Source organism: Gracilinanus agilis, chromosome 6, assembly GCF_016433145.1.
Source record: "Gracilinanus agilis isolate LMUSP501 chromosome 6, AgileGrace, whole genome shotgun sequence".
In the NCBI taxonomy this organism is placed as follows: Eukaryota; Metazoa; Chordata; class Mammalia; order Didelphimorphia; family Didelphidae; genus Gracilinanus; species Gracilinanus agilis.
This window is the reverse complement of record NC_058135.1, coordinates 90,666,914-90,693,643: the sequence shown is the minus strand read 5'-3', so window position 1 is coordinate 90,693,643 and position 26,730 is coordinate 90,666,914. Positions and strand designations below refer to the sequence as shown.

The 26,730-nt window shown below is 34.5% G+C and overlaps 1 protein-coding gene across 1 annotated transcript in view; it reads right to left on the bottom strand.

The window, feature by feature from the left end:
* GLRA3 (glycine receptor alpha 3) overlaps positions 1–26,730 on the bottom strand; it is a 173,978-nt gene that overhangs the window by 48,543 nt on the left and 98,705 nt on the right. Inside the window, exons 4-5 of the mRNA XM_044681669.1 lie at positions 24,535–24,758; positions 16,670–16,752 (exon numbers count right to left, since the gene is read on the bottom strand). Coding sequence (XP_044537604.1) covers positions 16,670–16,752; positions 24,535–24,758 — 307 coding nt within the window. The remainder of the gene's footprint in view (positions 1–16,669; positions 16,753–24,534; positions 24,759–26,730) is intronic.

Sequence of the window (26,730 nt, the reverse complement as noted above, 5' to 3'; positions counted from 1 at the left end):
CTATTGCCAGAAGACATATTCCCCAAGTGAATTTCATTGAACTGACAAGAAACAACTGCAATGTCAAAATATATTTAACTAATCAGATTCATTCATTTATAATTGGTGCTTTAAAATTTAATAACTTTACCAGACAAACAATTTCTTAATTGGAATCATACTGAAATTAGAATACTGAGAGATGTTTTTCCTTGACTACATTGGAGCCTTATTGCAATATCACATGTCATTGCAAATCATTATATGGCAGTTTCACTTTGGATCCTTTAAGGGAAGGGGGAACAAACAAATGTTTATTAATTGCCTTCTATGTGCCAGGTACTATGCTATGTGCTTTATTTGATCTCATTTGATCCTCACAACAACATCCTGAGGAGGTTGTTATTCTTATTTCTATTTTATCATTGAGGAAACTGAAGTAGATAGAGGTTAAATGACTTGGTCATGGCCACATAGCTGGGAAATTATATGAAACTGGATTTCAACTCAGATCTTCCTGACTTCATGACCAATTTACCATCAAGTTGCCCCACTATATAAGTGGGAAGGATGAACTCTCCTTATAAGAAAATGTTTGTTTTTTTTTAATCAAAATTTCAGATGAATTAGACCTTAAAGAAGTCTCAGCATGTTTTTCTACTAAAAGAAATACACAAAAGGGATTCCATACTACCTTTAATGTGATAATTCCAATGGAACACTCAAAATATATCAGGCATGATCAGGATAATAGTTTAGCATTTAACATGAAAATTCCTATTTTACTATATTATCAGCTTTTACATAATGATATAAAGAAGTAAACAGAATAAGAACACAGATCCTTTTTCTATAATATTTCCCTCAGAGCCAGTCTTTCTATCTGGTACACTTCCTTTAAGAATCTCTCAGTCTTGGTAATGATGTGGTTGGTAGGTGATCTCCTTTGTATATTTGCATAAGGATGATGGTAGCATCGACCAGCCACACCCTCACTGACCTTCTGTCTTTGCAAAAATGGTTTAAAATAGATAACAGAATTTAGAGTCTGAAATTCCCTCATCAATATATACCAGGATGCCTTTGAAGGATATATCTTTCCCAGGAATGGGGCTAAAATGGAGCCTCCATTCTTAGGAGCAAAGTATGTGAAGGAAACATAAGAACTAGTTTAACTAGAAGCAGGTAAGCTTTCTACAACTGTTCCTTTTAATCATGAATGCTCTTTCACTTTCTAATAAGTTATGAGTCCCAGTCCTACCTCTATATTGAATTTCTTCCCTATGACAGAATAGCATAGTACTGCAGATTGGAAGATTTTCCAACTTTTTTTGTGGGTAGAGGTAGGCAGAAGGATGTTACTTCACTTGGTAGAAGAATAATTAGAAGTCTGTCTATAGGTCTGTCTATCTCTTCTCTTCTCTCTCCCTCCTTTCTTTCAGGAATTGGAAAGAACATAAGGACTCATAAATGGGCAGTCTCATGGAATGGAATAGTATCAATACATTTTAAATTTCTTTCTAAGGATGATTCTGTGCCCTATTTTTAGATTATTATTATATAAAATTCTATCACATAGAAACATGTATATATGGTTAAACTGATGATTTTCTTTATGCTTTAAGTTCCTGATAGATTCATTATTAAATTAGTTATCCTATCATAAACTAAATGCTGATAATTCCCTTCAAGTTTGTATTTGTTGAACAAAATTATTTATTTTGAGTTGCTCAGTTTTGCAGATATGTACTGATCAAGGCCTAAAGATCACAGGTCTTCTGGTACCCAATAGCATTGGGGTACCGAAGAATCAATAACTAGTAAAATTTAAGAATTCCCTTTCAATGAGCAAAGTACTTAGTAATAGGTGTTTAATCAGTGTTTGTGAAAATAGTTTTTGTTTTTGTGTCTAAGAAAAATTAATCAGTTTTGCTAATCTTTGGGTAATTAGAGATTATTTCCATTAGCCAAGAATTCTTAGTTGTCATTGCAACCCTAGAGTGGAAAGACAGTACCAGCAGCTTAGCTTCTTTCATATATGGAACTCAGGCATAAAATCTCTCAAGTGCCTAAAATAAAGATGTCATTTGAGGAGTAACACATCTGACAACTTGTGAATGAATTACCCTGTGTCTTTCAAGCACCAAGGAGCTCATGATAACCAAATGCTGTTTGCCTTATTAAATTACCATGGGAAACAAGCTTTAGTAGACAAAGATGCATTTCCATAGTGCCAGAGGAAAATGTTACATGAGCTCTGATACTTTTCACAGAGCTGGTGAAGAAAGAAAAGCAAAAACATTACTCAAGTGAGAAAATATGTCTATCTAGATGTCATTTCTGTAAAATAAAAAATATATCAACTCAATATGGACTCTATGTTGGGAAGCAGGTTAGGTACCATAACACATAAGGAACATGAGAATTTTAAAAATCTAATTCTAGTTTCAAAACCTCCTAAATCATCACACCAGAATTTTACTTGGGTTATCCTTCTATCACTGGATGAGTGATCTTTACCAAAATTTCTATTGATAGGATGTACTACAAAGAGAAGTGGATATGAAGAAAAAGGATCTGGCATTAGATCTCAGCACTGTTACTTGATACTTATGCCATCTTGGGAAAAATCACTTAAACACTTTGAACCTCCATTTACTTAAATGTAAAGTCAACTATTTGGATTTGATCTCTTAGATGTGTTCTATTTAAAAATCCTATAAAATATTTAAAATTAATTTTAAAATCTACACTAGTAGTACTTAACTACTTTTGAACAATTGTAATTTGAAATCTACTCAGTGCTTTTTTCCTTTTCCTTCTAATCTTTGTGTCACCAAGTTTTATTGAGCCTTGATCCCAATCAGCCATCACCCTGTTATATAATTGATTCTCTAAGTTCCTATCTTAAGGTCACCTCATTGTTGGATGAGTCCTTGTTCAACACTCACTGGGCTGCAGTACTGAAGGTTATTTCCTAAGCTCATCCTTTGCTCCTTAGACCATTCTTTGCTTCATTATCTGGAAACCCAGACTCTGAAATATTTAGTTACCAGCTCACCCTTCTGACTTTTTAAACTTGGAAAAAAGGCCACGGATCCCTGAAGCCATTTCATAGGCTTCTATAACTTCTGAGGGGAGAGGGCTTCAAGATCTAGGCACCTAAAGCACTATATCCATTCTTAGCAAAGAATTCATACCTCATAATACAGATAAAATGAGAAGGTCCACAAAGGAAAAGGAAGCTAACAGAGGCTTTTTGAATGTCTCTCCAGCCTAAGAACCTTCAAATTACCCCAGTCTACCATAATTGGTTAGAGAATATCTGCCCATGACCCACAATTTCTCCAAGGTATTCCATTCTATGTCATCACAGTCATCCTGAAAAACTCTTCCACATAGAGAAATGATATATGAAGGACTACATGCATACACCAACTCCCCCATTTACACATTAATACATATATAGTTTAATGTAACGTGGTGATAACATTTTGTTTTTTTTTCCTTCTCCTTTTTGCCATATAATTAAAAAAAACACACGAGAGTACCAATACACAATTGAAAATGAAATTAGGGCACCTTAATATGCATGTGTTTATGTGCCAGTTTCAAATGGCAGAAATAAAAGATAGTTTTCAAAATGACATCTTACAATTCCAGACTTACATAGAAATAGATCAGAAAGATAGGCTGTGACCTGCCTTCATGTCAGCAAGCCAGCATGTTTGGGCTGCCACAGGTTAAAGGAAGATCTATCTATCTATCTATCTATCTATCTATCTATCTATCTATCTATCTATCTATCTATCTATCATCTATCTCACATATTTCGTTGTCAGTTTCCTATGGCGTTATCAGAGAGCTGCCTCTAGGAACAATTCACTAGACCTCATTTGTCATCAAAGACAAGCTCTTAGGTAAAGCTGGATCTAATTCCATAATGTTTCAAAGACTCAAAGAAACGTCTTCAGCACCAAGAAATCCTGTGTTCAAAAGTAAATGTTGTAACTTGTCATTTGAAATATAACCCGTGCACGGGGTGACGTCTGTGTACTCTTGAGTTGCTGGAGGACAGAGAATACTTTTTTGTTGAAAATTTGCAGGATCACTGGAACACATTAGGCCAAACTTTGGAGCAATAAGATCGAGGTCTGAACACTGACAGTTTCTCTATGTGCCAGTCCCTCTGGCAAAGCTAAGCTAATTGCCTCTAAGATGGTCTAAACACCCTAGGAGTTTTCTTTTTTTCCAAGTATGAGAAAAGGGGCTGGAGGACAGATTTTTTCATTTGGCAGTAATTTGAAAACCCACTCTGGAAAGGGAGAAAGAATGAATTAGAAAGATACAAATGGAGTAATCTTCCCAGGAAACTGACTTTAGCCCCATAGGAGCAAGATAATTTATTCCTTGTTCTCCTCACACCTTGAGGACCATGAAGCTGAGAGTGTGCATACCAAGTGTAATGGGAGCTAGCTAATCAGTTCTATCCATAGAAGCATGTCCAGAGCGCTTTTGTGGTTCAATATTTTCAGACTCTTCATCACCTGATTTGGAGTTTTCTTGGCAAAGATACTGGAAAAATTTCCTTCTCAAGTTCATTTATTATTATTATTATTATTATCATTGTTATTGTTATTATTATTATTTCTCCTTCTCCTTCTCCTTCTCCTTCTCCTTCTCCTTCTCCTTCTCCTTCTCCTTCTCCTTTTCCTTCTCCTTCTCCTTCTCCTTCTCCTTCTCCTTCTTCTTCTTCTTCTTCTTCTTCTTCTTTCTTCTTTCTTCTTTCTTCTTTCTTCTTATTTTTATAAATGAGGAAACTAAGGCAAGTGAGGTTAAAAGACTTATCCAGGACCACCCAACAATTAAGTCAATGTAGCTGGATTTGAACTCAGGAAAATGGAAGTCTTATTGATTCCTGGTCCAGAACTCTATTCACTATACCACCTAGTTGCAGAGTGCTTAGCTAATATAACTTCCACACAGACTTGGGAGCATGTGTGGACATTTTGAAACTATGTTTGAAATTCCTATTAGAATAGAAGCCTTTTTAAATTGACTATGTCTTTGTGGCCAGAACTGGTAGTATGTTAAATAGGTACTAACTGATCTCATCCTTTCTCATTGACTCCCTTCCTTCTCTTGTCAGCATTGTGGTGAAAAGATTGGAGTTAGAGACTGGAGACTGGGAATTTCAAGAGAATAGGAAAACAAGCCAGAAGAAGTCCAGTAGCAGAATCATAGAAGGGTCTGCCACGTGTCTAACTGGCATTAAGGTTATAAGGAGTGACTGAGGGGACATGGTCTAGCAGAGACAAAAGTAAATCCAGTAACGCTGCCATATTTGGATGCAAACTTGTTTGGATCAATGCTATATAGAGAAGAACTGCATTAAGAATGATCCCACTGTCCCCAGAAATCAAGGTGGTATACAAGTGTGTTTTATCACAGGGTTCGAAGGGAATGTTTGTAATTCTGCTATTAATTTTTAAAATAATTTTTGTAAAAGCTATTTGATGATAATTGGTTAAATTGAAGGAAGTGCTAGTTACTTATGGCTATTCCTAGGGATACTGCACCAGATTGGGAGCTCAAGCATATAACATGAAAGAAGAGATCCCAACCTCTCTTGGATACCTCTGATTAGAAGTTGTAGCTCTCATGCTTCCAGATAGTGAGTTCAGAGTACGTGCTACACCTATTTAAAAGTTAGTATGATTGTTTTGCCTTTAAATCTTTCAGATAACAAAGGGGAAACTGTTTAAGAAAAGAATAAATAATACATAGTATGTGCACATCTTTCAGGATAGACTAGGGGAAAATTCTGCATTGGGATTTGAAGAAGCCTAATCTACAAGTGTTTGTTTACAATATTAATATCTGAACATAAGATAAATATATTCTTTCCATCCAACTTTATGCACGCTTCATGGAGATTCTTTTTAGGATTCTATGCTAATTTAGGTATATATTTGAGAACTACTTTGCATTTTCTGCAAAGATAGGCAGGTAGTGGCAAAAAGTTACTATAATATATATCATTGGGATTGAATCTAAAGATTTACTAATATTTAAAAATCACATTCAATGGCTATTTCTATATTCACAAATATTGAATTAAAAATTAGTTTATTCAACTCCTTTCTTCAGGAAAACACACTTTTAAAATGCCTAGTCTTATTCATTGAAGACTATAGTCCATTTCTTTTATTAGAGAAGCAGTATGTAATGGCAGAAACATTGGGATTGAGGTGGAGACATGGATTCAAGTTCCTGATTCACCATTTATAATCTATGTAATCGTGGTCCTTATTTGAATCCCAGTTTCACTATATTCAAAATAGAAATATAACACTCATATTGCATCTCACCTTGAGTTTGGAAAAGAATAAATAAATGTAGTTCAAAGTACTTTGTAAATGTTAAAGACATATAAGTTATGTTTTATACTTTGATGGACCATAACATAGATCATAAGTCTTCAATGCTCTCTTATCAAAATAAAATATGCTATTCTTAAGCATATATTTCTACAAATACTCAATGGAATACCTATTTAGAGTGTTGCAGGATTTCCCCCATTATTTTGATGTTTTCAAAATATCAGTGCTTCATATATTGTCTCTCTTTGTTACATTTTGACTGGCTTTCATTCTTTTCTTGATCATATGTGTTCTACACAATACATTTAAAATGACTTATTTTAAAATCATAGTGGGTAACACTGAAGTCTATTTATACCCATTATATATCTTTCCACTTGCCTTTTGAGGTGATGGCATTTAGCCATACAATATGAAACTGATGTTAAAGAAATTGACTTTTGTTGTTGAGAACAGTTTGGGATGATTATAAACCCTATAACTTTTCCGACACACATTCTAATGTGATCTAAGGTTCTTTTCTAGACTCAGCTAGTCAAGTATGTATATGTTTGAGATACAACAGGGGGTCAAATAGCTTCATGCATTTTTTAATCTATACAATATGTATTTATTCCAAAGTCTTTGTTTTTCCTATGTGGATGTCAACAGTATACTTTTGAAGGACAAACTCAATGGATTTTCTCAATAATCCATCCTCAGCAATCCTCACTGGTTGGCTACCCTCTTCTTGGTATTCTCTTCCTCCTTGTTTCCATGTGATTATTTTCTCATTCTTCTCTTTTTACCTTTTTATTTCTTTAATATTTTCATTTTTAGTTCTAACTTCTCAACTTCCTGCTATCCTTCACCCATTAAATATGGAGTCAAGGAAAACTAAACCTACTACAAATATGTACTCCTCTCTCAGTTAGTCATAAGCTCTTTCCCATGTTCATAAAACTGACCAATAATTTCTTTCCTGCTTCATGAATTTGCATATAACATGCATTTATCCCTTTACTTCCAATTCAAGCAACCATTTTTACCTTATCTTGGTATAGAATGTGAGACATCAGCTTATATCTAGTTTCTCCTAGATTGCTTTCCAGTTTTCCAAATAGCAGTTCATGTCCCTTTAGCTCAGAACTTTGGATTTATTAAACACCGTATTACTATGTTCATTTGTTTCTCTATATTTGTACACAATTTGTTCTACTTTTAGACCTTTCTAATCTTTTACCTGTTCCAAGTTGCTTTTAGCATTATAGCTTTGTATTATAATTGTGTTCTGGTACTTATTTCTAAGCCCTCTTCCTTTCCATGTTTAAAATTTGTTTCTTGACCTTTTAATCCTACAGATGAATTTTATTATTTTTTTCTGCCTCTTTAAGGTAAATCTTTGATAGTTTGACATGGCACTAAATAAGTAAATTAATGTAGGGAGTGCTATATTTTTTATCATACTGGCTAAATATGCCCTTACTATATTAATTTTTCTCTTTATTTGTGTGAACAGTATTTTGAAATTGTGTTCATATAATTTACATGTATGTTTTGGTGAGTAGACTCCTAAGTGTTTTATATTGTCTGTAGTTATTTTAAATGATATTTTGATACTTGTTGGATTTTGATGATAATATACAGAAATGTTAATGATTTGGGATTTCCTGAAACTGTGTTGAAGTTGTTAATTTTTTTTCTATTTGTTTTCAGTCAATACTCTAGGGTTCTTTAGTTGGACCACCATGTCATCTGCAAAAAATAACACTTTTATGGCCTCTTTGTCTATGTTTATTTTTTCAATTTCTTTTTACTGTAGTATTGTGATAATTAGTATTCCTAGCTTTTCTATATTGAATAAAAGTGATGATAGTTGACATCTTTGCTTCACTCTTTATCTCAATAGAAAGAATTCTAGTTTATCCCCATTCTAGATACTTGCTCTTGGTTTTGGATAGCTGTTACTTATCTTTCTAATAAAAAGTAATTAATTTATTCTTATTTTTCCTGTTTTTATAGGAATAAGTTTACCTTTGGCCTTAGAATCAATACCGTGTATTGGTTTCAAGGCAAAAGAGCAGTAAGGGGTGGGTCATGGGGGTTAAGTGACTTGCCCAGGATCACACGGCCAGGAGATATCTAAGTTAGAGTTGAACCCAGTACCTCCCATCTCTAGGCCTCATTTTTATTCCACTAAACCCTCTTGTCCCATGTTTTTTTTTAAATCCTTAACTTCTGTGTATTGGCTCCTAGGTGGAAGAATTGTAAGGGTGGGCATTGGGGGGGTTAAGTGACTTGACCAGGGTCACACAGCTGGGAAGTGTCTGAGGCTGGATTTGAACCTATGACCTCCCATCTCTAGGCTTGACTCTCAATCTACTGAGCTACCCAGCTGCCCCCTTTGTCCCATGATTATTAAATAACCTCCTTTGATATGTTTTCTAGGTAAGTTGTTTTTCTTTATGTTTCACTTTTTTTTCTATTTTTCTCAGGGTTTTGGCTCATAGAATTATTACTTTCATTGAAGCAATTATTTTTGAAGTGCTGTTTTGTATCTCTTTTACAAAATTATCTTTTCATAGCTTTCTTTTCCTCCATGACTTTTATTTGATTTTAATGGGGATTTCTCCTTTTTTAATCACTTTCAATAATACTTATAGACATTCTTGATGGGTTTATAATCAATCTGCAATGTTTATATGCTTTACTTATCCATATTTTAAAATAATTTTCTTTTGCTGTATTTATGTTCTGATTTTTCTGGTAAACAAAATAGTCCTTTATGGTTAGATTCTTTTTTGTTTGTCCATTATTCCAACTTGTTTCTTGATTTTCTAGTTAAGGAAACTGAAGATTAGTGAATTTAAAATGTCTTTTTCAGTGTCACAAAGGTAGGAAGTACCAGAGGCATAATTAAAATCCAGTACCTCTAACTCCAAAGCCTGTACTCTTTTCAATGCATTCAATATTCTTATTCATGCTACTTGAGAGTAGAGATCTATCCTTTCCTTTTAATGTCCTGGAGATGTAATCACTCCTAGTAGATGCTCAACAAATATTTATTGACTATATCAAATCATAGATTTAGAGGTAAATGGGACTGGAGAGGTCATCTAGTCCATTCTCTCATTTTATATTAAGGTTAATTAATGCCCTTGGAGGTTAAGTGACTTGCTGATGGTCACATAACTTTACATAGGAAGGCTGGTTTTAAAATCAGACCCTATGACTCTATTGCCAGTACTCCAACTGGAAAGAGTTGGATCATGGTGGTGACTTCCCACACACAGAGAAAAGAACTCCTTTTCCAGGTATATTTCCTTTCTCTCTGTTTTCCTCTATATTTACCTGACAGATGGTGGTGTTTATTTCTAGCTTTCAATAAAAATTCATTTCACAGTGGGAATTGTATTAATACTGAGATTTTTTACCAGTTCTAATAGCATTATATCAAAAGAGAAATTGCTATTTATGGAAAATAAATGCATACATATATTTTTTCTAAAAAATTAATCTTGACCTCAAACTATTCTCTAATAGAGGCATAGCAATCAAATCCTTTTATCTGTTGGAAAACAAGTTTTAATATGTTATATTCACATTTTTAAAAGGTTAAGATAAAGAGGACAACAAAATTGCTTTCACATTCATTTGAACTTATTTAAGGTACCCTAATGGCTAAAGAAGAGAATAAACCCACAGAATGAGGAATGAAACATTAATGAACTAATTCTATAGAAAGAACTCTTGTTTCAAATATGTACTTAATTAGATTAGTAATCACCAATTTTTGTGATTATGCTTCCTATGATATGTGTACGTTTACATATTTATGGATTATATACCTGTATAAAACAACCTAAGTGTGAATAGTAGTATGGGCCTAATGGGGGCTGAATTAGTAGAAGGCTACAGATATAGATATATGAAGGTCAACTTGACAAGATTTAAAAATTGACTTTACTCCTGATTTTCTTGCTATCACTTCTTTGCCAGCTACCTTCCTGTCATAGAGAAAATCCTACCTATATCTTGGTAACTACTTTGTTTGGACCACTATCTCACTCACAAAGGGGATAGTTTGGAATATTGCACAGTAGGAGAGAGAGAAGAGATAGAATATTGGGGTATAATAATAGGTGTTATACTGAAGATAAGCCCTATATTTATCCATGACAATGAGAGTGGGACATAATTTAATTTTCTTCCTTCCAGTTAGTTAATACCACACTCTTTGGGGTCAGTTTGCAGTTCCACCCACATTTGGAGATCCTGAGGTTAGGTCTTTAGATGTTAGAATCTTAGTTTTAGAGATAGAAAAGACTAGAATTCATTTTATCCAAACCTCTCATTTTACAGATGGAGAAACTAAGGTCTAGAGGGATCTAATGACCTGATTGATGTCTTGAAAATATTAAGTCTTAGTGGTAGGAGTTGGAAATAATGGGTAACCAAGGCAATCCATATGTCCATTTTATATTAACTGGAATTCTATGTGATAGGGGAAAAGAACCCTTTTTCAAATATATATTTTGCAACTTCACTAAATGCATGAAATTATTGATGTGGGGACTTACTCCAATAGTATTTATTATAATCCTTTCATGATTTATCATCCCATTCCATTCTTGTCTATCTTCCCATAAAATCTCCTTAGAAGATCTAACACATCGGATGTTTTCTTCTAGATTTAAAAAAATTCATAAATATAAATAAATACCTGTATCATTCAGGCTGTATAATTGCTATTATGCACTCTTGCTAGATAATTGATACACCACATAATCAGAGCATACCTTTTCTGGGTGAATAGCCCTTCAAACAAATTCAACTTTTAATTAAACAAATAGTTCATCAAAAGGAAGGTTGTGACTATGTAATCATCTTTAAAGGCAATTCTTGCTACTAAATAACTCAGTGGAAAGGTTTATAGAAATGATGAACAGAAGGGATAGTATAGGAAGAACTATAACCTCAAGAAGATATTCTAGTGTAATTTGCTCTATAAATCTGGAGGTCTTCTAAGATGAAAAGCATTTAAATCACCAGGTGATTCTGAATTACTTTTAAACTTGCTCCAAATGATGTATATTCTGAATTATATGTTGGAGAATTGTACTTTAGTGATAGTCACTTTTAATCTAACTAAGTCTAGAGTATTGATAGCCTGTATACTGAAAGGCATAGGGCAATTGATCTGGAAAAAAAAAAGGTATAGAAGCATTTATATGGTTGAAACTTTTTCAAACTTCATATAATAGGTTCCTGGAGAAAAGGGAAAAAAAAGCTCTAAGAGGATTGAAACAAATTAATTAAATGTTTTTTGAATAGTTTTATATACTACAACATGTTCTTTTATTCTTCTTTTTTCTAAACCCTTACCTTCTGTCTTGGAGCCAATTATTGGCTCCAAGGCAGAAGAGTGGTAAGGTCTAGGCAATGGGGGTCAAATGACTTACCCAGGGTCACACAGGAAGGAAGTATCTGAGGCCAGATTTGAACCTAGGACCTCCTGTCTCTAGGCCTGGCTCTCAATCCACTAATTCACCCAGCTAGCTGCCCCCTCTTTTATTATTATTGTATGAGGCTTAGTTTCCAAAGTACAGCTGTATAAAGAGGATAAGGAGTAAATTTTTCTAGAAAGCAAATCATTGATGTATTCTAGGACATTTGCATTTAAGTGAGACTTTACTTAGGCTAAGGTGGCTAAGGCTTTAAAAATGTATAAAACAATGAGTGCATTAACAGGAATTAGACTCCTTTGGCAATGTAGCATCAACTGGGCTAAGCAATTAGCAAGAATAGTTAGTTGAATTAGAAAGCTGCCAAGTAATTGACTTCTTTTATCTAGCTCTTTTCCCTTACCACTTAATTCCTAATTTTACTCCTGCTGAGGGTTGCTTCCACCATTCTTCTCTACCTCAAGAACTAAATTTATTCAAAAAGCTGATTTCAGATATATATTGCAAATAAGGTAATTGAACCAAAATGATGGAAGGATTCAGTTATTTTGGTCCATTGATGAATATCTTAAAATAAGCATCTTATTTAAGGTATACTACTTTTTGTAGTAAATTAAAGCCTTTCTAAAAACAACAGCAACAAAAAACCCCAACAAACTTTAAAAATCAGTATATTTCATCCATAAAAATAGTTATTAGCTCATTAGAAAAATGAGATCCTCTGTGTCTTCTATAGCTTTTCTATTTCTTTGGAATGGAAAATGTTATGACTTTTTGCTAGTTATTGACACTTTTCCAAGTATGCTACTATTCTGGGGGAACTTGAGGTGAACCCCAGTTTCCTGATAGGTAACCTTTGCAAAAATACAAGACTCCAAAACTTAGCTTAGCCAGTCTCAGCCTTATCTCCCATCACATCTTGGCAGCAGACCATTGGAGGTCCTGAGAAACCCCTTGCCTCTGGAATTTTAAGTGACTTACACTTTTAAACACCTAGTACTTAGATTTTTACCAACTACCACTACCAACAACCTCTTCTCAGACTCTAAGATAAGTTAGTATAGTGTAAGGGAATCAATCTTTTACCAACTGTTTTGGGAAAAGCCCAGGCAGATAAGGTGTCCTGATCAAATCTCTGTTTCCTCTCTGCTGGCCAGAAGAAGGAATCTTAAATCTCTCTATTAGATTTGGTTATTGGTGTTTATTTCAAAGTTAGTACTGTGGGTTTGAAAGACAACGTCCTAATTTTCAAATTATGCTTGTGGAATTTAGCAAAACTTCAGTCTATATGCAGAGGTCGTTGATGTAGTATTAACAAAAAAGGCTTTTAAACAGTACAGCCTCAGGGAGGCTCAATTCCATTCTGTTCATATCTATTAGTCCAGTGATGGACAGATTTTTAAAGAGGGGGCCAAAGGAAAGGAAATGCTCATCTGTCAGTCTGTTTCTAAGGCAACTCTTTCAAAGTTTATTTGTATTGTATCCTACTCATTGTATTCGTCAGATTAGGAATAGTGTTGCATGGCAGGATAGAACACTTCAGGGGGCTGCATATCTGACCCCAAAGTTTGCCCATCCCTGTGTTAATGTAAGTGTGTCTTCAACTTGGAGGTCTGAGGTCAGTGCAACTCACTGAAACCAAATTTAGGGATTTAAGTGTTTAAACATACCATGAACTGTTTTCATCAGTAGCTTAAAATTGAGAATTGAAAGAAAAAAGTTTCCAATCTGAAAATTTAAAATAGAACCTGTAATGCTAAATGCCTTATGAAAAATGGCTGCGTTATGTGATTTACTGCTGAAATGTATATTTTAAGATGAGAGTGATTTCATTGCTTGAATGTAAGTACATGCTTGTTGTAAACCTGACTGCACCATAAATTTTGCTCAATCCTAAATGGTTACCTCAGTTTACCAATTTGCCCTATGGACTAAAATTACTGACTAAGATGAATTGGATAAAAGAGAGTGCTAAAGATTTAGGGTTTAAATGATGCATTCCTTTAGATCAGGAGTCTTTGGGGTTATTGATTAGCAATTGAACTGATACTGACTGGAAAGAAGTTTATTTGACTTATGATGGTAAAAGTAAGTCTGAGAAGGTGAGACGATTGTTGGGTTTGAATAAGGAACAAAGAAGGACTGTAATCAAAGTCCAATGGCAAGTTCGAGTATGTGGAATTGTGGTGGCAGAGAGGAAGTTGTTGGTATTAAGCAGAAGGTTTGGATTTAAAAAAAAGCTCTGGTGGGGTTTGAAAGAAGAGAAAAATAAGAGGCATGTCTTAACTGTTTGTGTTGTCTGAGAAGTCTGTGTTCTCTCTTGCATGTGCATATTAGGGAAGTGAGAAGGAATTTTGCATTTTGCTTCCTGCTGTTTCTAGAAGACAGAGGTTCAAAAACTTGAAGTATCCTTTTATTGTATCAGAGGCCTCTCCTTCAGATAGATGGTCAAGCCCTATGGCCAGGATGATACTCTCTCCTTAGATAATCCATCCCTGAACTCCTCTCTTTATAGTTCCTGTGAAGCTGATCAATTTAACACCCCTCTTCTTTATTTCTGGATTTGTGACAAAATTGTGGTATGTTAATTATTGCCAAAATATGTACTTTGTGCAAGGATAACTGCTTAAATGTAAATGGGTGTTTAAATGTGTCTAAGCACAATTTGACTCTGTTTACTTGCAAAGGATGTTTTAGTTCACAATTCATGTTGTGAACTAAATGTACTATTTGAGGTGAATTGGATATGATAATTCACCAAAGATTCTGTGTGTGGAGAATGCAATTGTTAAGAAGACTAGTAATCTGGGCTCTCTTGGACCACTAATAGCAGGGCGAAATGACACCTGGTAGAGAGGATTAGGGAGCTTAAGCAAGTAACCGCAGCACAGATGTATTTTCAGTTCGATCTGTAATAGGACAAAAGTTAAAAGAGCAGACATCCCAATTTAAACTTGTAGGGTGTTAAGGGATCTTTAGAGTGGGCAAGCAATTAGCCCTGTGGAACCAAAAGCTTGTTTGGCTTATATGGAAATTTGAAGATAGTGGAATAAGATTAGTGAGAGGTTAAACTTCTCTGAGCTGCAAATGGTGAGAATTTGCTATTTTGAGTTTGGAATTCAGGAATCACTGTCTGATGACTGATCTATCATTTAAGAGGGAAAATAAGAGGCACTTAGAAGAACGGGACTTGTTACAGGTCAATGTTTTAGCCTCAGCTAGAATTGGATTCTTCTGCCTGATAACGCCACAGGAGTCCTGAGTAGAACTTATTGTGTGAGCTATTGCTGTACCTCAAGGCAGAATATGATAAGTCACTCAGTGCCTGTTTAAGCCATAGAACCAGCATGGATGAATAATCCTTTCCTGCTTTTTCCTTTTATGCCAAATTCCCATAATGCAAATTGTAAAATGAAAGTTTCCATTTCCCCAAACCACCAAATAGATCAATAATTGGAGTTTAACAAAGTATTAGGGAACATATTTTAAGAAGTAGTGAGCTTTGTTCATCTACCTGTAGTTACAGTCTTAATTTACCAAAATTGAAGTTTGGATCTTGGGCTTGGACTGACCCAGAGCTTTCTGGATTTCCTCCAGAATCTGGGATAGAGAAACCTATCTGAAAAGTGTTGTTACTTATGTGTTTATAGATGCTATATTAATGTATGCTTTGCAAAAGTGTTTTAATCAGGAACAAAGCAACTTAGGAATCAGATTCCCTGAGGGGACCCATTCCTGTCAGAAGATGATTTCTGAAGGTGAAGTTTATTGACTGTGGGGATAAGCTACCCAAACACCAGTGTTTAATATCAATTTTTGTTGTACTAATTTTCTCTGTTTATATCTGTTGCTCCAGTTTTTGCCTAGTCCGAGCTTCTACACCTCTGCCTTAGAGACTGACTCTCCCCTTGAGCTACTTTTGCCAATTAGGGGAACGAGTCTCCTGAACATATCCTTCAGATCTCCAAGCCTTCAGGTCCTCAGCCACTAGGACCTAGGAATTCAAAGAAGAAATGTCCCTAAGGACCCTGTGCTCTACACCCATTACAAACTTTGAAGAAGCCATACAATACGGACCATCACCCTTCTCTCCCCTAGAATTTCAAGAGGGGAGAATAGCATGGAATCCCATCTTTCCTTGGGACATCCCAAACTCCAGAAGTGCTTCAAGTCAAAAAGAAAGTAGGAAAATTCCTTTCCTTCCTTGCATTCTTGTAGTGCTCAGGAAAAGGTGACCCTGGGCATCAGAAAACCATGATAAGGAAAGGCCCCTGAGAGAAATATTCCCCTTGGATTCTCCCCTAGATTATGAGGTGGGCACAGACATATATCTCTCTGTTATGCTCTGATACCATCGGGCTGTATCTAAGGACATCTACCTGTCCCCTAAACTATTGCCAGTCCCTCGCTGTATCTTCAGGACACAAAGCATCATTCTAGCTCTGGTGAGATGGCAAACATCTCCCACTCCTGCCTAACCTCATTCCATCCCCTTATCCCTTGTCATGCAGCTCCTGTTGTCTAAAAGGTATAAGAAGCTCAGAATCCATCTCCTCTAGGAGGCAGTGTCAACCCCTGCACAATGTTTCTCAGCCATATCAAAATGAATTCTAAATGAATACATTTCTCCTTTTATTTTTAAGCTAAGCTTTGGAGTCTTGCATTCTTACAAAGAGTACCTGTCCAGATTTTACTTAAAGCTCTCCCACAACACTACAATACCCAGTTGAATGATGACCTCATTAAGCAACCAAATACTGCTAAAAAGACTTTTAAAAAATTCTCCAACAAGTTTTAACTACTGCTGAAATTTTGTATCAAAATGAATTTTTAAAAATCAGAGTTTATGTTGTTCATACTTACAGCTTTCTAGTTGCATTATACATGTTTGTACATCCATAGGAAAATTTTTGAGATCCATTGGACAGGAGAGTATTAATGTCAATCTGAAAGAATTTTTAAAAAGTTATTGTAAATGAGGACACTATAAAATGTTACTAATGAAGCAATAATTGAAAGGAAAAGAACTCGTTGTTTGATAGACATCTATTTATAGCAGAATAAATGTCAGGGCCAAGATGCCCATTAGCTATGAGTTAGTCTTGGAATATATAAAATGGTCATTCTAAGACAAATGAATACTTTCAAATTCATTTTTTATCTTTATGGTTTAGAGGGAAGGAAAGCATTGTTGATTTTGGACAAATTGGAAAATAACAATAGGAACAAGAATAATATATTACATAGTATTTTACAGAGACACATCTATGTATATTTTATCTTTTAATTAAAAAAAACACCTGATGGCTAGCTCAAAACAAATATCTAGCAACCTCTCAAAATTCTTTCTATGTATTGAACAGAGGTATTGTATATTAAAGAAGTATAAGGTGTCATGTTACAAAATAAAAATTGAGAAAGGAATAGGACAGATAAGAATATTAGTGAATTGTGAAAGAGTGCATAAGATATTAAATGTCAGCTGTGTTTATGGAACTCCCAGGTTTGCCCCTGTCCCTTGGGAACTTGTCTTAAGGGAAGTCCCAGACTGAGCTTGTCTAAGACTGAATAAGACACCTTAAAGTACCAAATGATCTGGGTTTAGATAGAATTAGTAGATATAATCTAATCTTAAATACCCTTTTTGGCTTGGGAGAGACCTCACCAAGGTAACTCCAGCCCTTGGTTGGCATCATCCTTCCCTTGTATCCATTGTAAAGCATCAACTGGGCTCTTCCTATCCTCGAGTCAGTGTAAAGCCAGTCAATTGAACTTTCCTGTCCTTTATTCCCCAAAAGATATATAAGATCCCCAGTTCTTTAGCTCACTAGAAAATTTCTTTGAAGGGGCTTTTTTTGGGAGACATTGTTCCCAGAGTCCCAGAGCTTTGGCTCTGTGTAGTGGCTGATCTGAGCATTGTCTTCCTTGTTCTGATTAAAGACTTGTTCTTTCTAACTTCTTTAATGGTTCTGTGTTTTTCAAGGTTGACATAGATTATTCTTCTTGAACTCCTACATTGGAGAATTTCATATACTTTATATTTTCACTTACAAAGGGGATAATCAACTGTTAAACTCTTTTTCACCTGTCTTGTCTAGTTTAAAAAACTTTACAAGGACCTTTGCAACTCAATAGCCTTTGGCCTTTTAAGGAACTTTGAAAGCAGGAAGGCTTGGATTTATATTAATTAGCATTAAATGCTGAAGTCTGCTTTCATCTTAATCACAGAAATTTTTAAAATATCCAACATGGCTGGGACTTGTTAAAGGTCTTGTCTTTGGCAATATGTACTTTGACCTTCTTGAAAGGATACAAACACTCTCCAACACTTTTGAATGCTCCAGCTATGCTATGAGAAGTTAAATTCACATCCTGAAGATCTCACTGCACAAAAAAATAACAGACATTATATAATTTTGAAAGCAAGACTCAAGTTGCTGTCTGGCAAAGAAAAGCAGAAATTCCTGGTATAACTCATATGCTGGGGGAAAAATAATCTTTTGATGTCTTTCTGTCCTTTCAGTTTAAGGTATGGTTTTAGAAAGGTTTCTTTGATAACACGTTTGCAAATTTTTAGCCAATTCTGGGTTTTTACCAATAGAAGTAGTTATTAAAATGGAGGCTACAGAATAAAGAAAACAAAGGGCCTGAAAAAGGCAAACCTATTGCCTCTAAAACAAACATCTCCAAATTAAGTAGTCATTAATCATATTCTACTGTTTGAAGTGGACAGCTCTTACTGAAAGAGAGAACACTGTGTTTTGTTGACAAGACATGAAAGCAGGCTCAGTTCCTTTTAGTTTTGCACATAGGAATCTTCGGCTTCATGCAGCATACAATGTTACAAAATCTTTGAATATTGAGGAGACAAATTAGCCTCACTAAAAAATAAAATCTCATTTGAAGCTGGCTTCTCATATGATCACAGATCATTGAGCCTTTGTCTCAAAACTTTAACCCTTTTTCAAAAGTAATTTATAAGCTTCATTTTTTTTTCTTGCATCTCTAGTTTTGGCATTTACATAGTTGGTGCTATGATAGAGACAGATGCAAGACATTTGATTTCAAACTATAGAGAATTCTTGTATGAGGAAATGCCCTCTAGGAATGCTATTAACACCTTTTCTAAAACTGTAAGAGTTGCTTATAACTTTGTGAGGTTAAGAAACATACTTAGAGTCACATAGTCAGTATGTGTCTCAGATGAGATTTGAATCCAGATTTTTCTGGCACCAAGACTGCTATGTCAAGACCACAATTCTCAATGAATAATAAATGCGTGCTAAATTTAATTTAATCTAGACATCTATTTGGCTGCAGTGGACAGTGTTGGGTAAAAAATCAAGAAAACTCTTCTTGCTAAGTTCAAATTTTTGAGATCCTGTAAAAGGCATTTAACCCTGTTTGCCTCAATTTTGTCATCTGTAAAATGAACTGGAGAAGGAATGAATGGTAAACCACTCTATTATCTTTGTGAAGATCCAAATGGACACTCAAAGAATCAGACACAACGGAAAAGATAGAACAGTAACAATTTAATGAATATCACTCCCAATTCTGAATAAACCGGGCAAGTCTTCTATCCATCTTCTACTTAGCAATGAATGAAATAAAAGTCATAACACCCCTCAACTCAACAAAATTGAGTGACTCCTTATTACTATCAGGATAAAATATACTCCTTTGTACTCTACAGTCTAATGACACTGGCCTCCTTGTTGATCTTTTCCCAAGATACTTCATTTCCTAACTCTGCATTTTCCAAGACTATGCCACATTTCTGGAATTCTCTCTCTTTTCATCTCTGCTTCTTAGCTTTTTCAAGTCTCAGGTAAAACCCTTTCTTCTGCAAGAATACTTTTCTGATTTTCTTTAATTAGTTCCTTGCATTTGAGATTACTTCTAATTTGTACTTTATGTGTCTTATTGTATATAATTGTTTGCATATTGTCCTCTTTAGAATATGATCTTCTTGAACATATTTGCCTTCTTTGTAATCTGAGTGCTAGCACATAGTACTTCCTAAATTCTTGGTTATTTGTTGACTCTTAAACTTTCTGGATCGTCACCCACAATATACCTACTATGACTGAAAACTCTTCTGGCCTTTTTTCCTTTTTCTCTCTCACTTAATGATTCTAATCAATACCCATAGGGTCAATGATCATCTCTATGGATATGACTCCAAGTTCTGTACAGCTAGCCATAGTCTCTCTCCTGAGATTCAGTACTACATTAAGAATTTCCTATTGGACAATTCAAAAGATTTCCTAGAGGCATCTTAGAACTCTTTTCCCTAAGCTATCATTCCATCAAACTTTGGCATTAACGTAGGGGCGCAATACTAAACTAGCCACCCAGTTTTCTAATCTTGATGCCATCCTCCACTCCTGTTCACTTACCCATATAGCTGATAATTTGCCCAATATCATAATTTTATCTTCACAATGTATCATACATTTCCTTTTCCAATTTCTATTCCTATAGGTACCATTCTGATTCAAGCTTTAATCCTACTCATTTGAGCAATTGCAATAGCCTCCTAATTATTCTCATTGCCTATGTCTCTACTTCAAACCATCCTTCACAAACTCACTTAAGTCATTTTGCTGAAGTGTAAATATGATCATAGGCTGCCTTCCCTACCTCCCAAAGTCCAATGGCTTCCTATAACCTCAAAGATCAAACAGAAAATCTACTATGTGATATTTTAAAGTTCACAATCTCTTTCCTTCTCATCTTTATAGTCTTCATTTACCCTTCACCCCTCTTTGATTCAGCTGCACTGGTCCATGTGTCTATTTCCTTCCTCTGAGCCAGGATGGCTCCCATGTCTGGACTGTTTTATCTCTTCCTTCTCTACATATTGGTTTCTCTTTCTTCAAGCTTCAGTAGCAACCCTGCTTTCTAAAGGAGGGCTAGAGCTTTTCACTCTAATATGACCTGGTACCTGCTTTTATATATCTTATATATTATTTCTATGTGTGTATGTTGGCTCATCTACTACAATGTAGTCTCACTGAAGGTAGGGAATGTTTTTGAGTTTTTAAACGAGTCTCTAGTGTTTAATTATAATTCTTGACATATAGTAGGCACATAAAAATAAATTGTTAACTTATTCTAGTTCAGTGTGGGCTTATAAGGAAAAACAATTATTTTTGTTTAATTTTAGCATTCTTATGCATATATGCTTTAAACAACTCTTTCTTGAAGGACCTATTTTTAGTTATTGTCTGCCAAAGCCAATTGCCATTTTGAGATAGTTCATATTCTATGATAAACATTTTTGTGATAAATGTGTCACATTTTATACTATTTTACCAAAACTATTGATTTTATACTGTTAGCTAGGAGCTATTGAAACTGAAATAGAGAAGGTGAAAATGAAATAAAGAATTGGATAACATATTTTGAAGTCAAGAAATGAAACATGGTGAGAAATGAATGCCATAGGGATTGAATTTTACATATTTGCTTTACACATTTGCTATCTGTTTATAGATGAAATAGGAAAAGTAAATACTTCTTGGGCAATTTATTTTGCTGGATCATATAAAAAGTGAATGAGGTTATTTTCTATAAATGAGCAAATTTGTAACTCTGTCCTTTTTGAGATAAAATATATCATTTTATTATTATTATCATTATTATTATCATTCAATTGAGAAATATTTAGCATCATTAAGTGGTTTGTGGCATAGTGGACGGAGAATAGGACCTGGGTAATACTTATTGATTAGCTGACCATGGGAAAATCATTATGCCTTTGTGAGTCTCAGGCCACTTTGTAAAATATCTACTAAGTTATTAATAAAGTATGACTCATCTTGGTAAAAGGATTTCCTACATTGATGGAATAATAATTTTTAATGTATTTCCTTTGTCACTGACATTAATCATTTTAGCTACTCTATAGTTTTGTCTCTGGATTTGAAGTCTGAAGACCTGTGTTCAGATCCTGGTTCTGGTACTTACTGTTTCTGTGATCTTGGGTAAGTCACTTACTATCACTGTTTTTTTAGTTTTCTCATCTGTAAAATGAGGGGTTTGAATTCAGTCACTTCTGAGATCCCTCAGCTATATATCTGTGATCCTGAGATTCATCAAATATCTAAGAATTTAGATTCATTAAAAATGTTTTAAGATTCTAGGCACTTTGAAACATTGCAGATTAAATTGAAAACTTTGTGTGCATGTGCGTGCTGGATTAGAGTCAACACTGGTCCTCAAAAGAGGATATATTTTTCAAAATCATAATGATTATATGGAAAACATTTTTACCAATATTATTTATCAGTGCAAAAAAAAAAACCCTTGAATTACAAGAAAGAAAGACTCTACCTTACTATTGTTTAGTTGTTCAGCTGTGTCTGACTATGTCAATCCATGGACTAAGTCCATGTTTCCTTGGCAAAGATACTGAAATAGTTTGCCATTTCCTTCTCTCATGTGTCCCTATTTTACAGATGAGGTACTGAGGCAAAGGAGCTAAGCGACTTGCCCAGGTCACACCGTAATTGTCTGAGGCCAGATTTGAACAAGTCTTCTTGACTCCAAGTCTGGTTCTCTATCCATAGTGCCATCTAGCTGCCCTTACCTTAATATACCTTATTCAAATAATTTTTCTGAAAGGTTTCAAAATTCAACTTTGATCTGATTTTCATCTTGGAATTTCTTTATCTTTAATTAAAATGCTTCACTTTCTTGTCGTGTGTAAAAATTAATCAATCAGGGGTGCATTTGTCATCATTTTGGAAAATGCTAAAAATGACAGCTGGGAAAAATAAAGCATTTTACAGTGATTTCATCTTGTCACTTTTAAGAAGTAATTGATTCATTGGCAAAGAAAAATGAGGAGAGATAGCATCATGAGAACGGTAGGTCAGCACGAATTCAAGAATGTCATACAATGATGAATCTAACATCTGTGGCTGATAGCCTCAGAAGCATCTTACACATCAAAATTCTTGAGAGAGACTAATTAATAAAAGGGAAAAGAATAATGAGATCAATTAAAATTAATTTAGTTTAGACCCACAACAGATTATAAGTATTTCTCTTCATGTTATTCTTTTCATTATTAAGATAAACAGTTTTTATTTTTATTTATTTATTTATTTTTTAAGATAAACAGTTTTTAGAAGGCAGCTAGGTGGTGTAATGAAGACAATGCCATAAAAAGAATCAGGAAGATCTGAGTTCAAATCTAGACTTAGACATTTACTAGCTCTGTGATCCTTGGCAATTTACTTTCTCTCTACCTTGTCTTCCTTATCTATAGAATGGGGATAATAATTTCACCCACTTCCCAGGATTTTTTGTAAGGATGAAATTCCAGTAAAGCACATTATGAACTTTAGGAAACCATGTACAAGCTGGCTAATAGCTTCAATTATTTAGTAAGACACTGATTTTTATAATTATCAGATTTTCCTTGTTTTGTGTAGTTGTTACAGGGAACTTGTGAACAAGAGACTTGCATTTTATTCCTGATGACCTATTGTCAGTCTTGAATTGAGTAAAAATAATTTAGAATCAGTGTCAGGATGACTTCAGGACTCATCATCTTGAGCTAGAAGGGACTTATTTTGTAGGTTAGTCATTTTTCAGTCATGCCTGATTCTTTATGACCCCATAAGCAGTTTTCTCGACAAAGGTATTGGAATGGTTTGCCATTTCCTTCTTCAGCTCATTTTACAGATGAGGAAACATAGATGAACAAGATTAAACGACTTGCCCAAGATGACACAGATAGTAAATGTCTGGCTAGATTCAAACTTAGGAAGATGAATCTTTCTGACTTCATGCCTTGAGCTTATCAGTTCTGCCACCTAAATGCCCATAAGGGACTTCAGAAGTTTTCAAGTCCTGCTCCATCACTTTACAAAGCAATCATTCTGATTCTAACAGATTTTTGACTGAAACAAATCACCAAAAAGTTTGGCAGAAGTAACACGCCTTAAGGTTCCTCTGCAATAGTTGACTTCCATGTTTGATGTACATTTTGGAGATCCAGCCTGTTATGAATGATAGACGATTCAATTATAAAATTGATGAAGTTTAATACCAGACCAAGCTATCATGACGATTTTCATACAAAAGGCAGAGCTGCAAGATGCAAAAGCACATGGATGAAAATGGAGTCGTTTCATTGGTCTCCTCTATAATGTCCAGGTCATCAACACTATAAAAAAAACTTTCATCCTGTTATAATGTTGGCTAAATATAAGACCAAATATGAAAGATCAATGCCTGTAAAATCCATTATGCAACTTGGAGAAATGTGTAAAAGATAAAAAACATGCTTCAAAAACCTTCTGACTCGGGCTGTCATTGAGATTTGGGTTGTCAACTACATGAAGATAGGAGTGAGAATTGTGGAATGGAGATGGAAAAAGGTAAAAAGTTGTCCAAAGTGGGAAATGTAAAAATGGAAAGGATGTACCAATGGATAATGAGCCCAACAAGATGGAAAAATCCAGCAAACTCAGGAAGTTTCATCCCTTGCAGATATTTTAGTGAATTTACCAACTGTTGTTTTTTTATTTTTTTTTTATTTTTTCATTTTATGTTGGATTTCATTGTCCTTCAATTTTCATTTAATCTTCCCTGCTGGCCCCTGTTGGTGTGGGACAATAGCTGCATGAGCTCTCAAGGTCAATAGCTGGCAAGAAACACACAGAAATGAAAAATGGAAAATTGAAACAGTTAACCCATCTAAGACTCACCTGATTGAATACAGCACATTGCCATTTTTGAAAATTCTTAGCAATTTGTTGTCTGTAGTAACCTCATGAAAGTTGGCACCTTTTTCATTAGCAAAGAAAAGGTCAGGTTTCCAAATGGAATCCAACATGGATGGATCTAAGTCTAGAGAATCATCAGGATATTCACTATATGCAAGGCGCGGATCATTCCACTTCTGACGGAGGAAGATGTTCACTCTGTAATCCTACAGGGAAGCACACAAAGAAACTTTTTTTTTGGTTGATTCATGTTGTTTGTTCTTTATAATAATAACTAGTATTTATATATTCGTTAAAGTTAACAAGGCATCTGACAATTTTTTTATCCTTATAAATCATAGATAGGTAAATGCTATTATTATCCCCATTTTACATATGAGGTAGCCAAAGTATAATGTAAATGAATTACACAGGATCATTCAGCTAGTAAAAACGTCTGAAGCTGGAATGAAGTTCAGGACTTCCTAATTTCAAGTATTTCTCCAAAGGTACAAGTCCATTAATTGGATTGTCCAAAGTTCTGCAAATATGAGGATCTGCTTAGACATAAAGTTACATACCATTTCATATCTTTCTGATTGCTCGGCACCCCATGTAACTTCCCCGTGGTGCTAGAAGCTTTGTTGTGTTATTTTTAATGTACTCAATGGAAATAGCATGTGAAAGTATTCTTAGACACATTTAATAAATGAAGAATCTGAAACTCAGAGAAGGTGTGTCCATCCAAAGTTTGCACAGTAAGCGTCAACCAGGATTTAAAGCCAGATGCCACCTTGCCTTCAAATCTAGTATGCTCTCTTCTATGTCATGCTTCCTGAGTTATAAATTTCCCTGTATGCCTTAGTAGGAGATTGCTGAAGCAAAGCTAAGTCACAATGCTGCTTGCAATTTTTTTTAAATGTAAAAAGGACATCCAAAAAATCCCTTTATAGCCAGCAGTCCATAATAACTGCAATCAATCATTTCTAGACATGTTCAAAATTTCATAAGATATTGATGGAGAACTGTCTGTCTCTACAAGATGAGCAATTTAAACCCTCATATTTGGCTTAATTTACATACAGCCAATCTTTCCCAGTATGTTGCATTATTTTTATTTAATATTCATGATATGGTCTTTTGCTCCTCACATTTTAGTACTTATTGGAATACTGAAGAAGAAGAAGAGGGAACAGATTTGGTTTAAAAATACAAGATAAACCTGATTTTTAATGTGCTAAATAGTTAGGTTTTGCTCCTTGGAGACTCTAAAAACAGGATGTTGATTGTCCTATCAGTATCATGTTTGGTTTATTTAGTGAAAACCAACTGTTCCAATGGGTCATTGGTTGACATAAAGTCTCCTGAAATTCTGATTCTTTGAATACTGAGAACATCATTACTGTCTATTGTGCTGACTATCCAAAAGGGTTCTGAAATCTTTAAAGATCTCCCAGAAACTCTTCAATCTGAGTACCAATAGTTGGAAATTTGAATGAGTGGAAATTAAATGTCTCCATTTTTTAAATTTCATACTCAAATGATTACTGCTTTGAAAATTTTCATTATGATAAAATTCACCTCTAAAACTAAATTTTTAACTAATATTTCCTTAAGTATAACTGGTTCAATATTTAGTTTCCTTGTTCCACAATGAGTGACATTCTAGAGGACAATTTGGAACTATATCTAAAACACTATAAAATTGTCTAAACCTTTGATCCTGTAATACCACTATTGGATCTGTATCCCAAGGAGATCATTAAAAAGGGGGAAGGACCTAACAGTACAAACATATTTATTGCAGCTCTTTTTATGGTGGCAAAAAATTGGAAATTTAGGGGATATCCATCAAATGAATAATGGCTAAGTAAATTGTGGTATATGTTCCAAAGTGCTTTCCAGAATGGTTGTATAAGTTCACAATTTCTTTTACTGTCATATTGACCAACATGATAGGTGTGAGGTGGTACCTCAGTTCATTTAATTTACATTTCTCTAATCAAGAGTGATTGAAAATATTTTTTTCATATGATTATTGATTGTTTTAATTTCTTCATCTGAAAATTGCTTGTTCATAGCCTTTGACCATTTATTTCACTTGATGAATAATGTATTATTATAAATTTGACGGTTCTCTAAAAAATTGAGAAATTAGTCATTTATCAGAGAAATTTGTTATGAAACTTTTATTCCTTT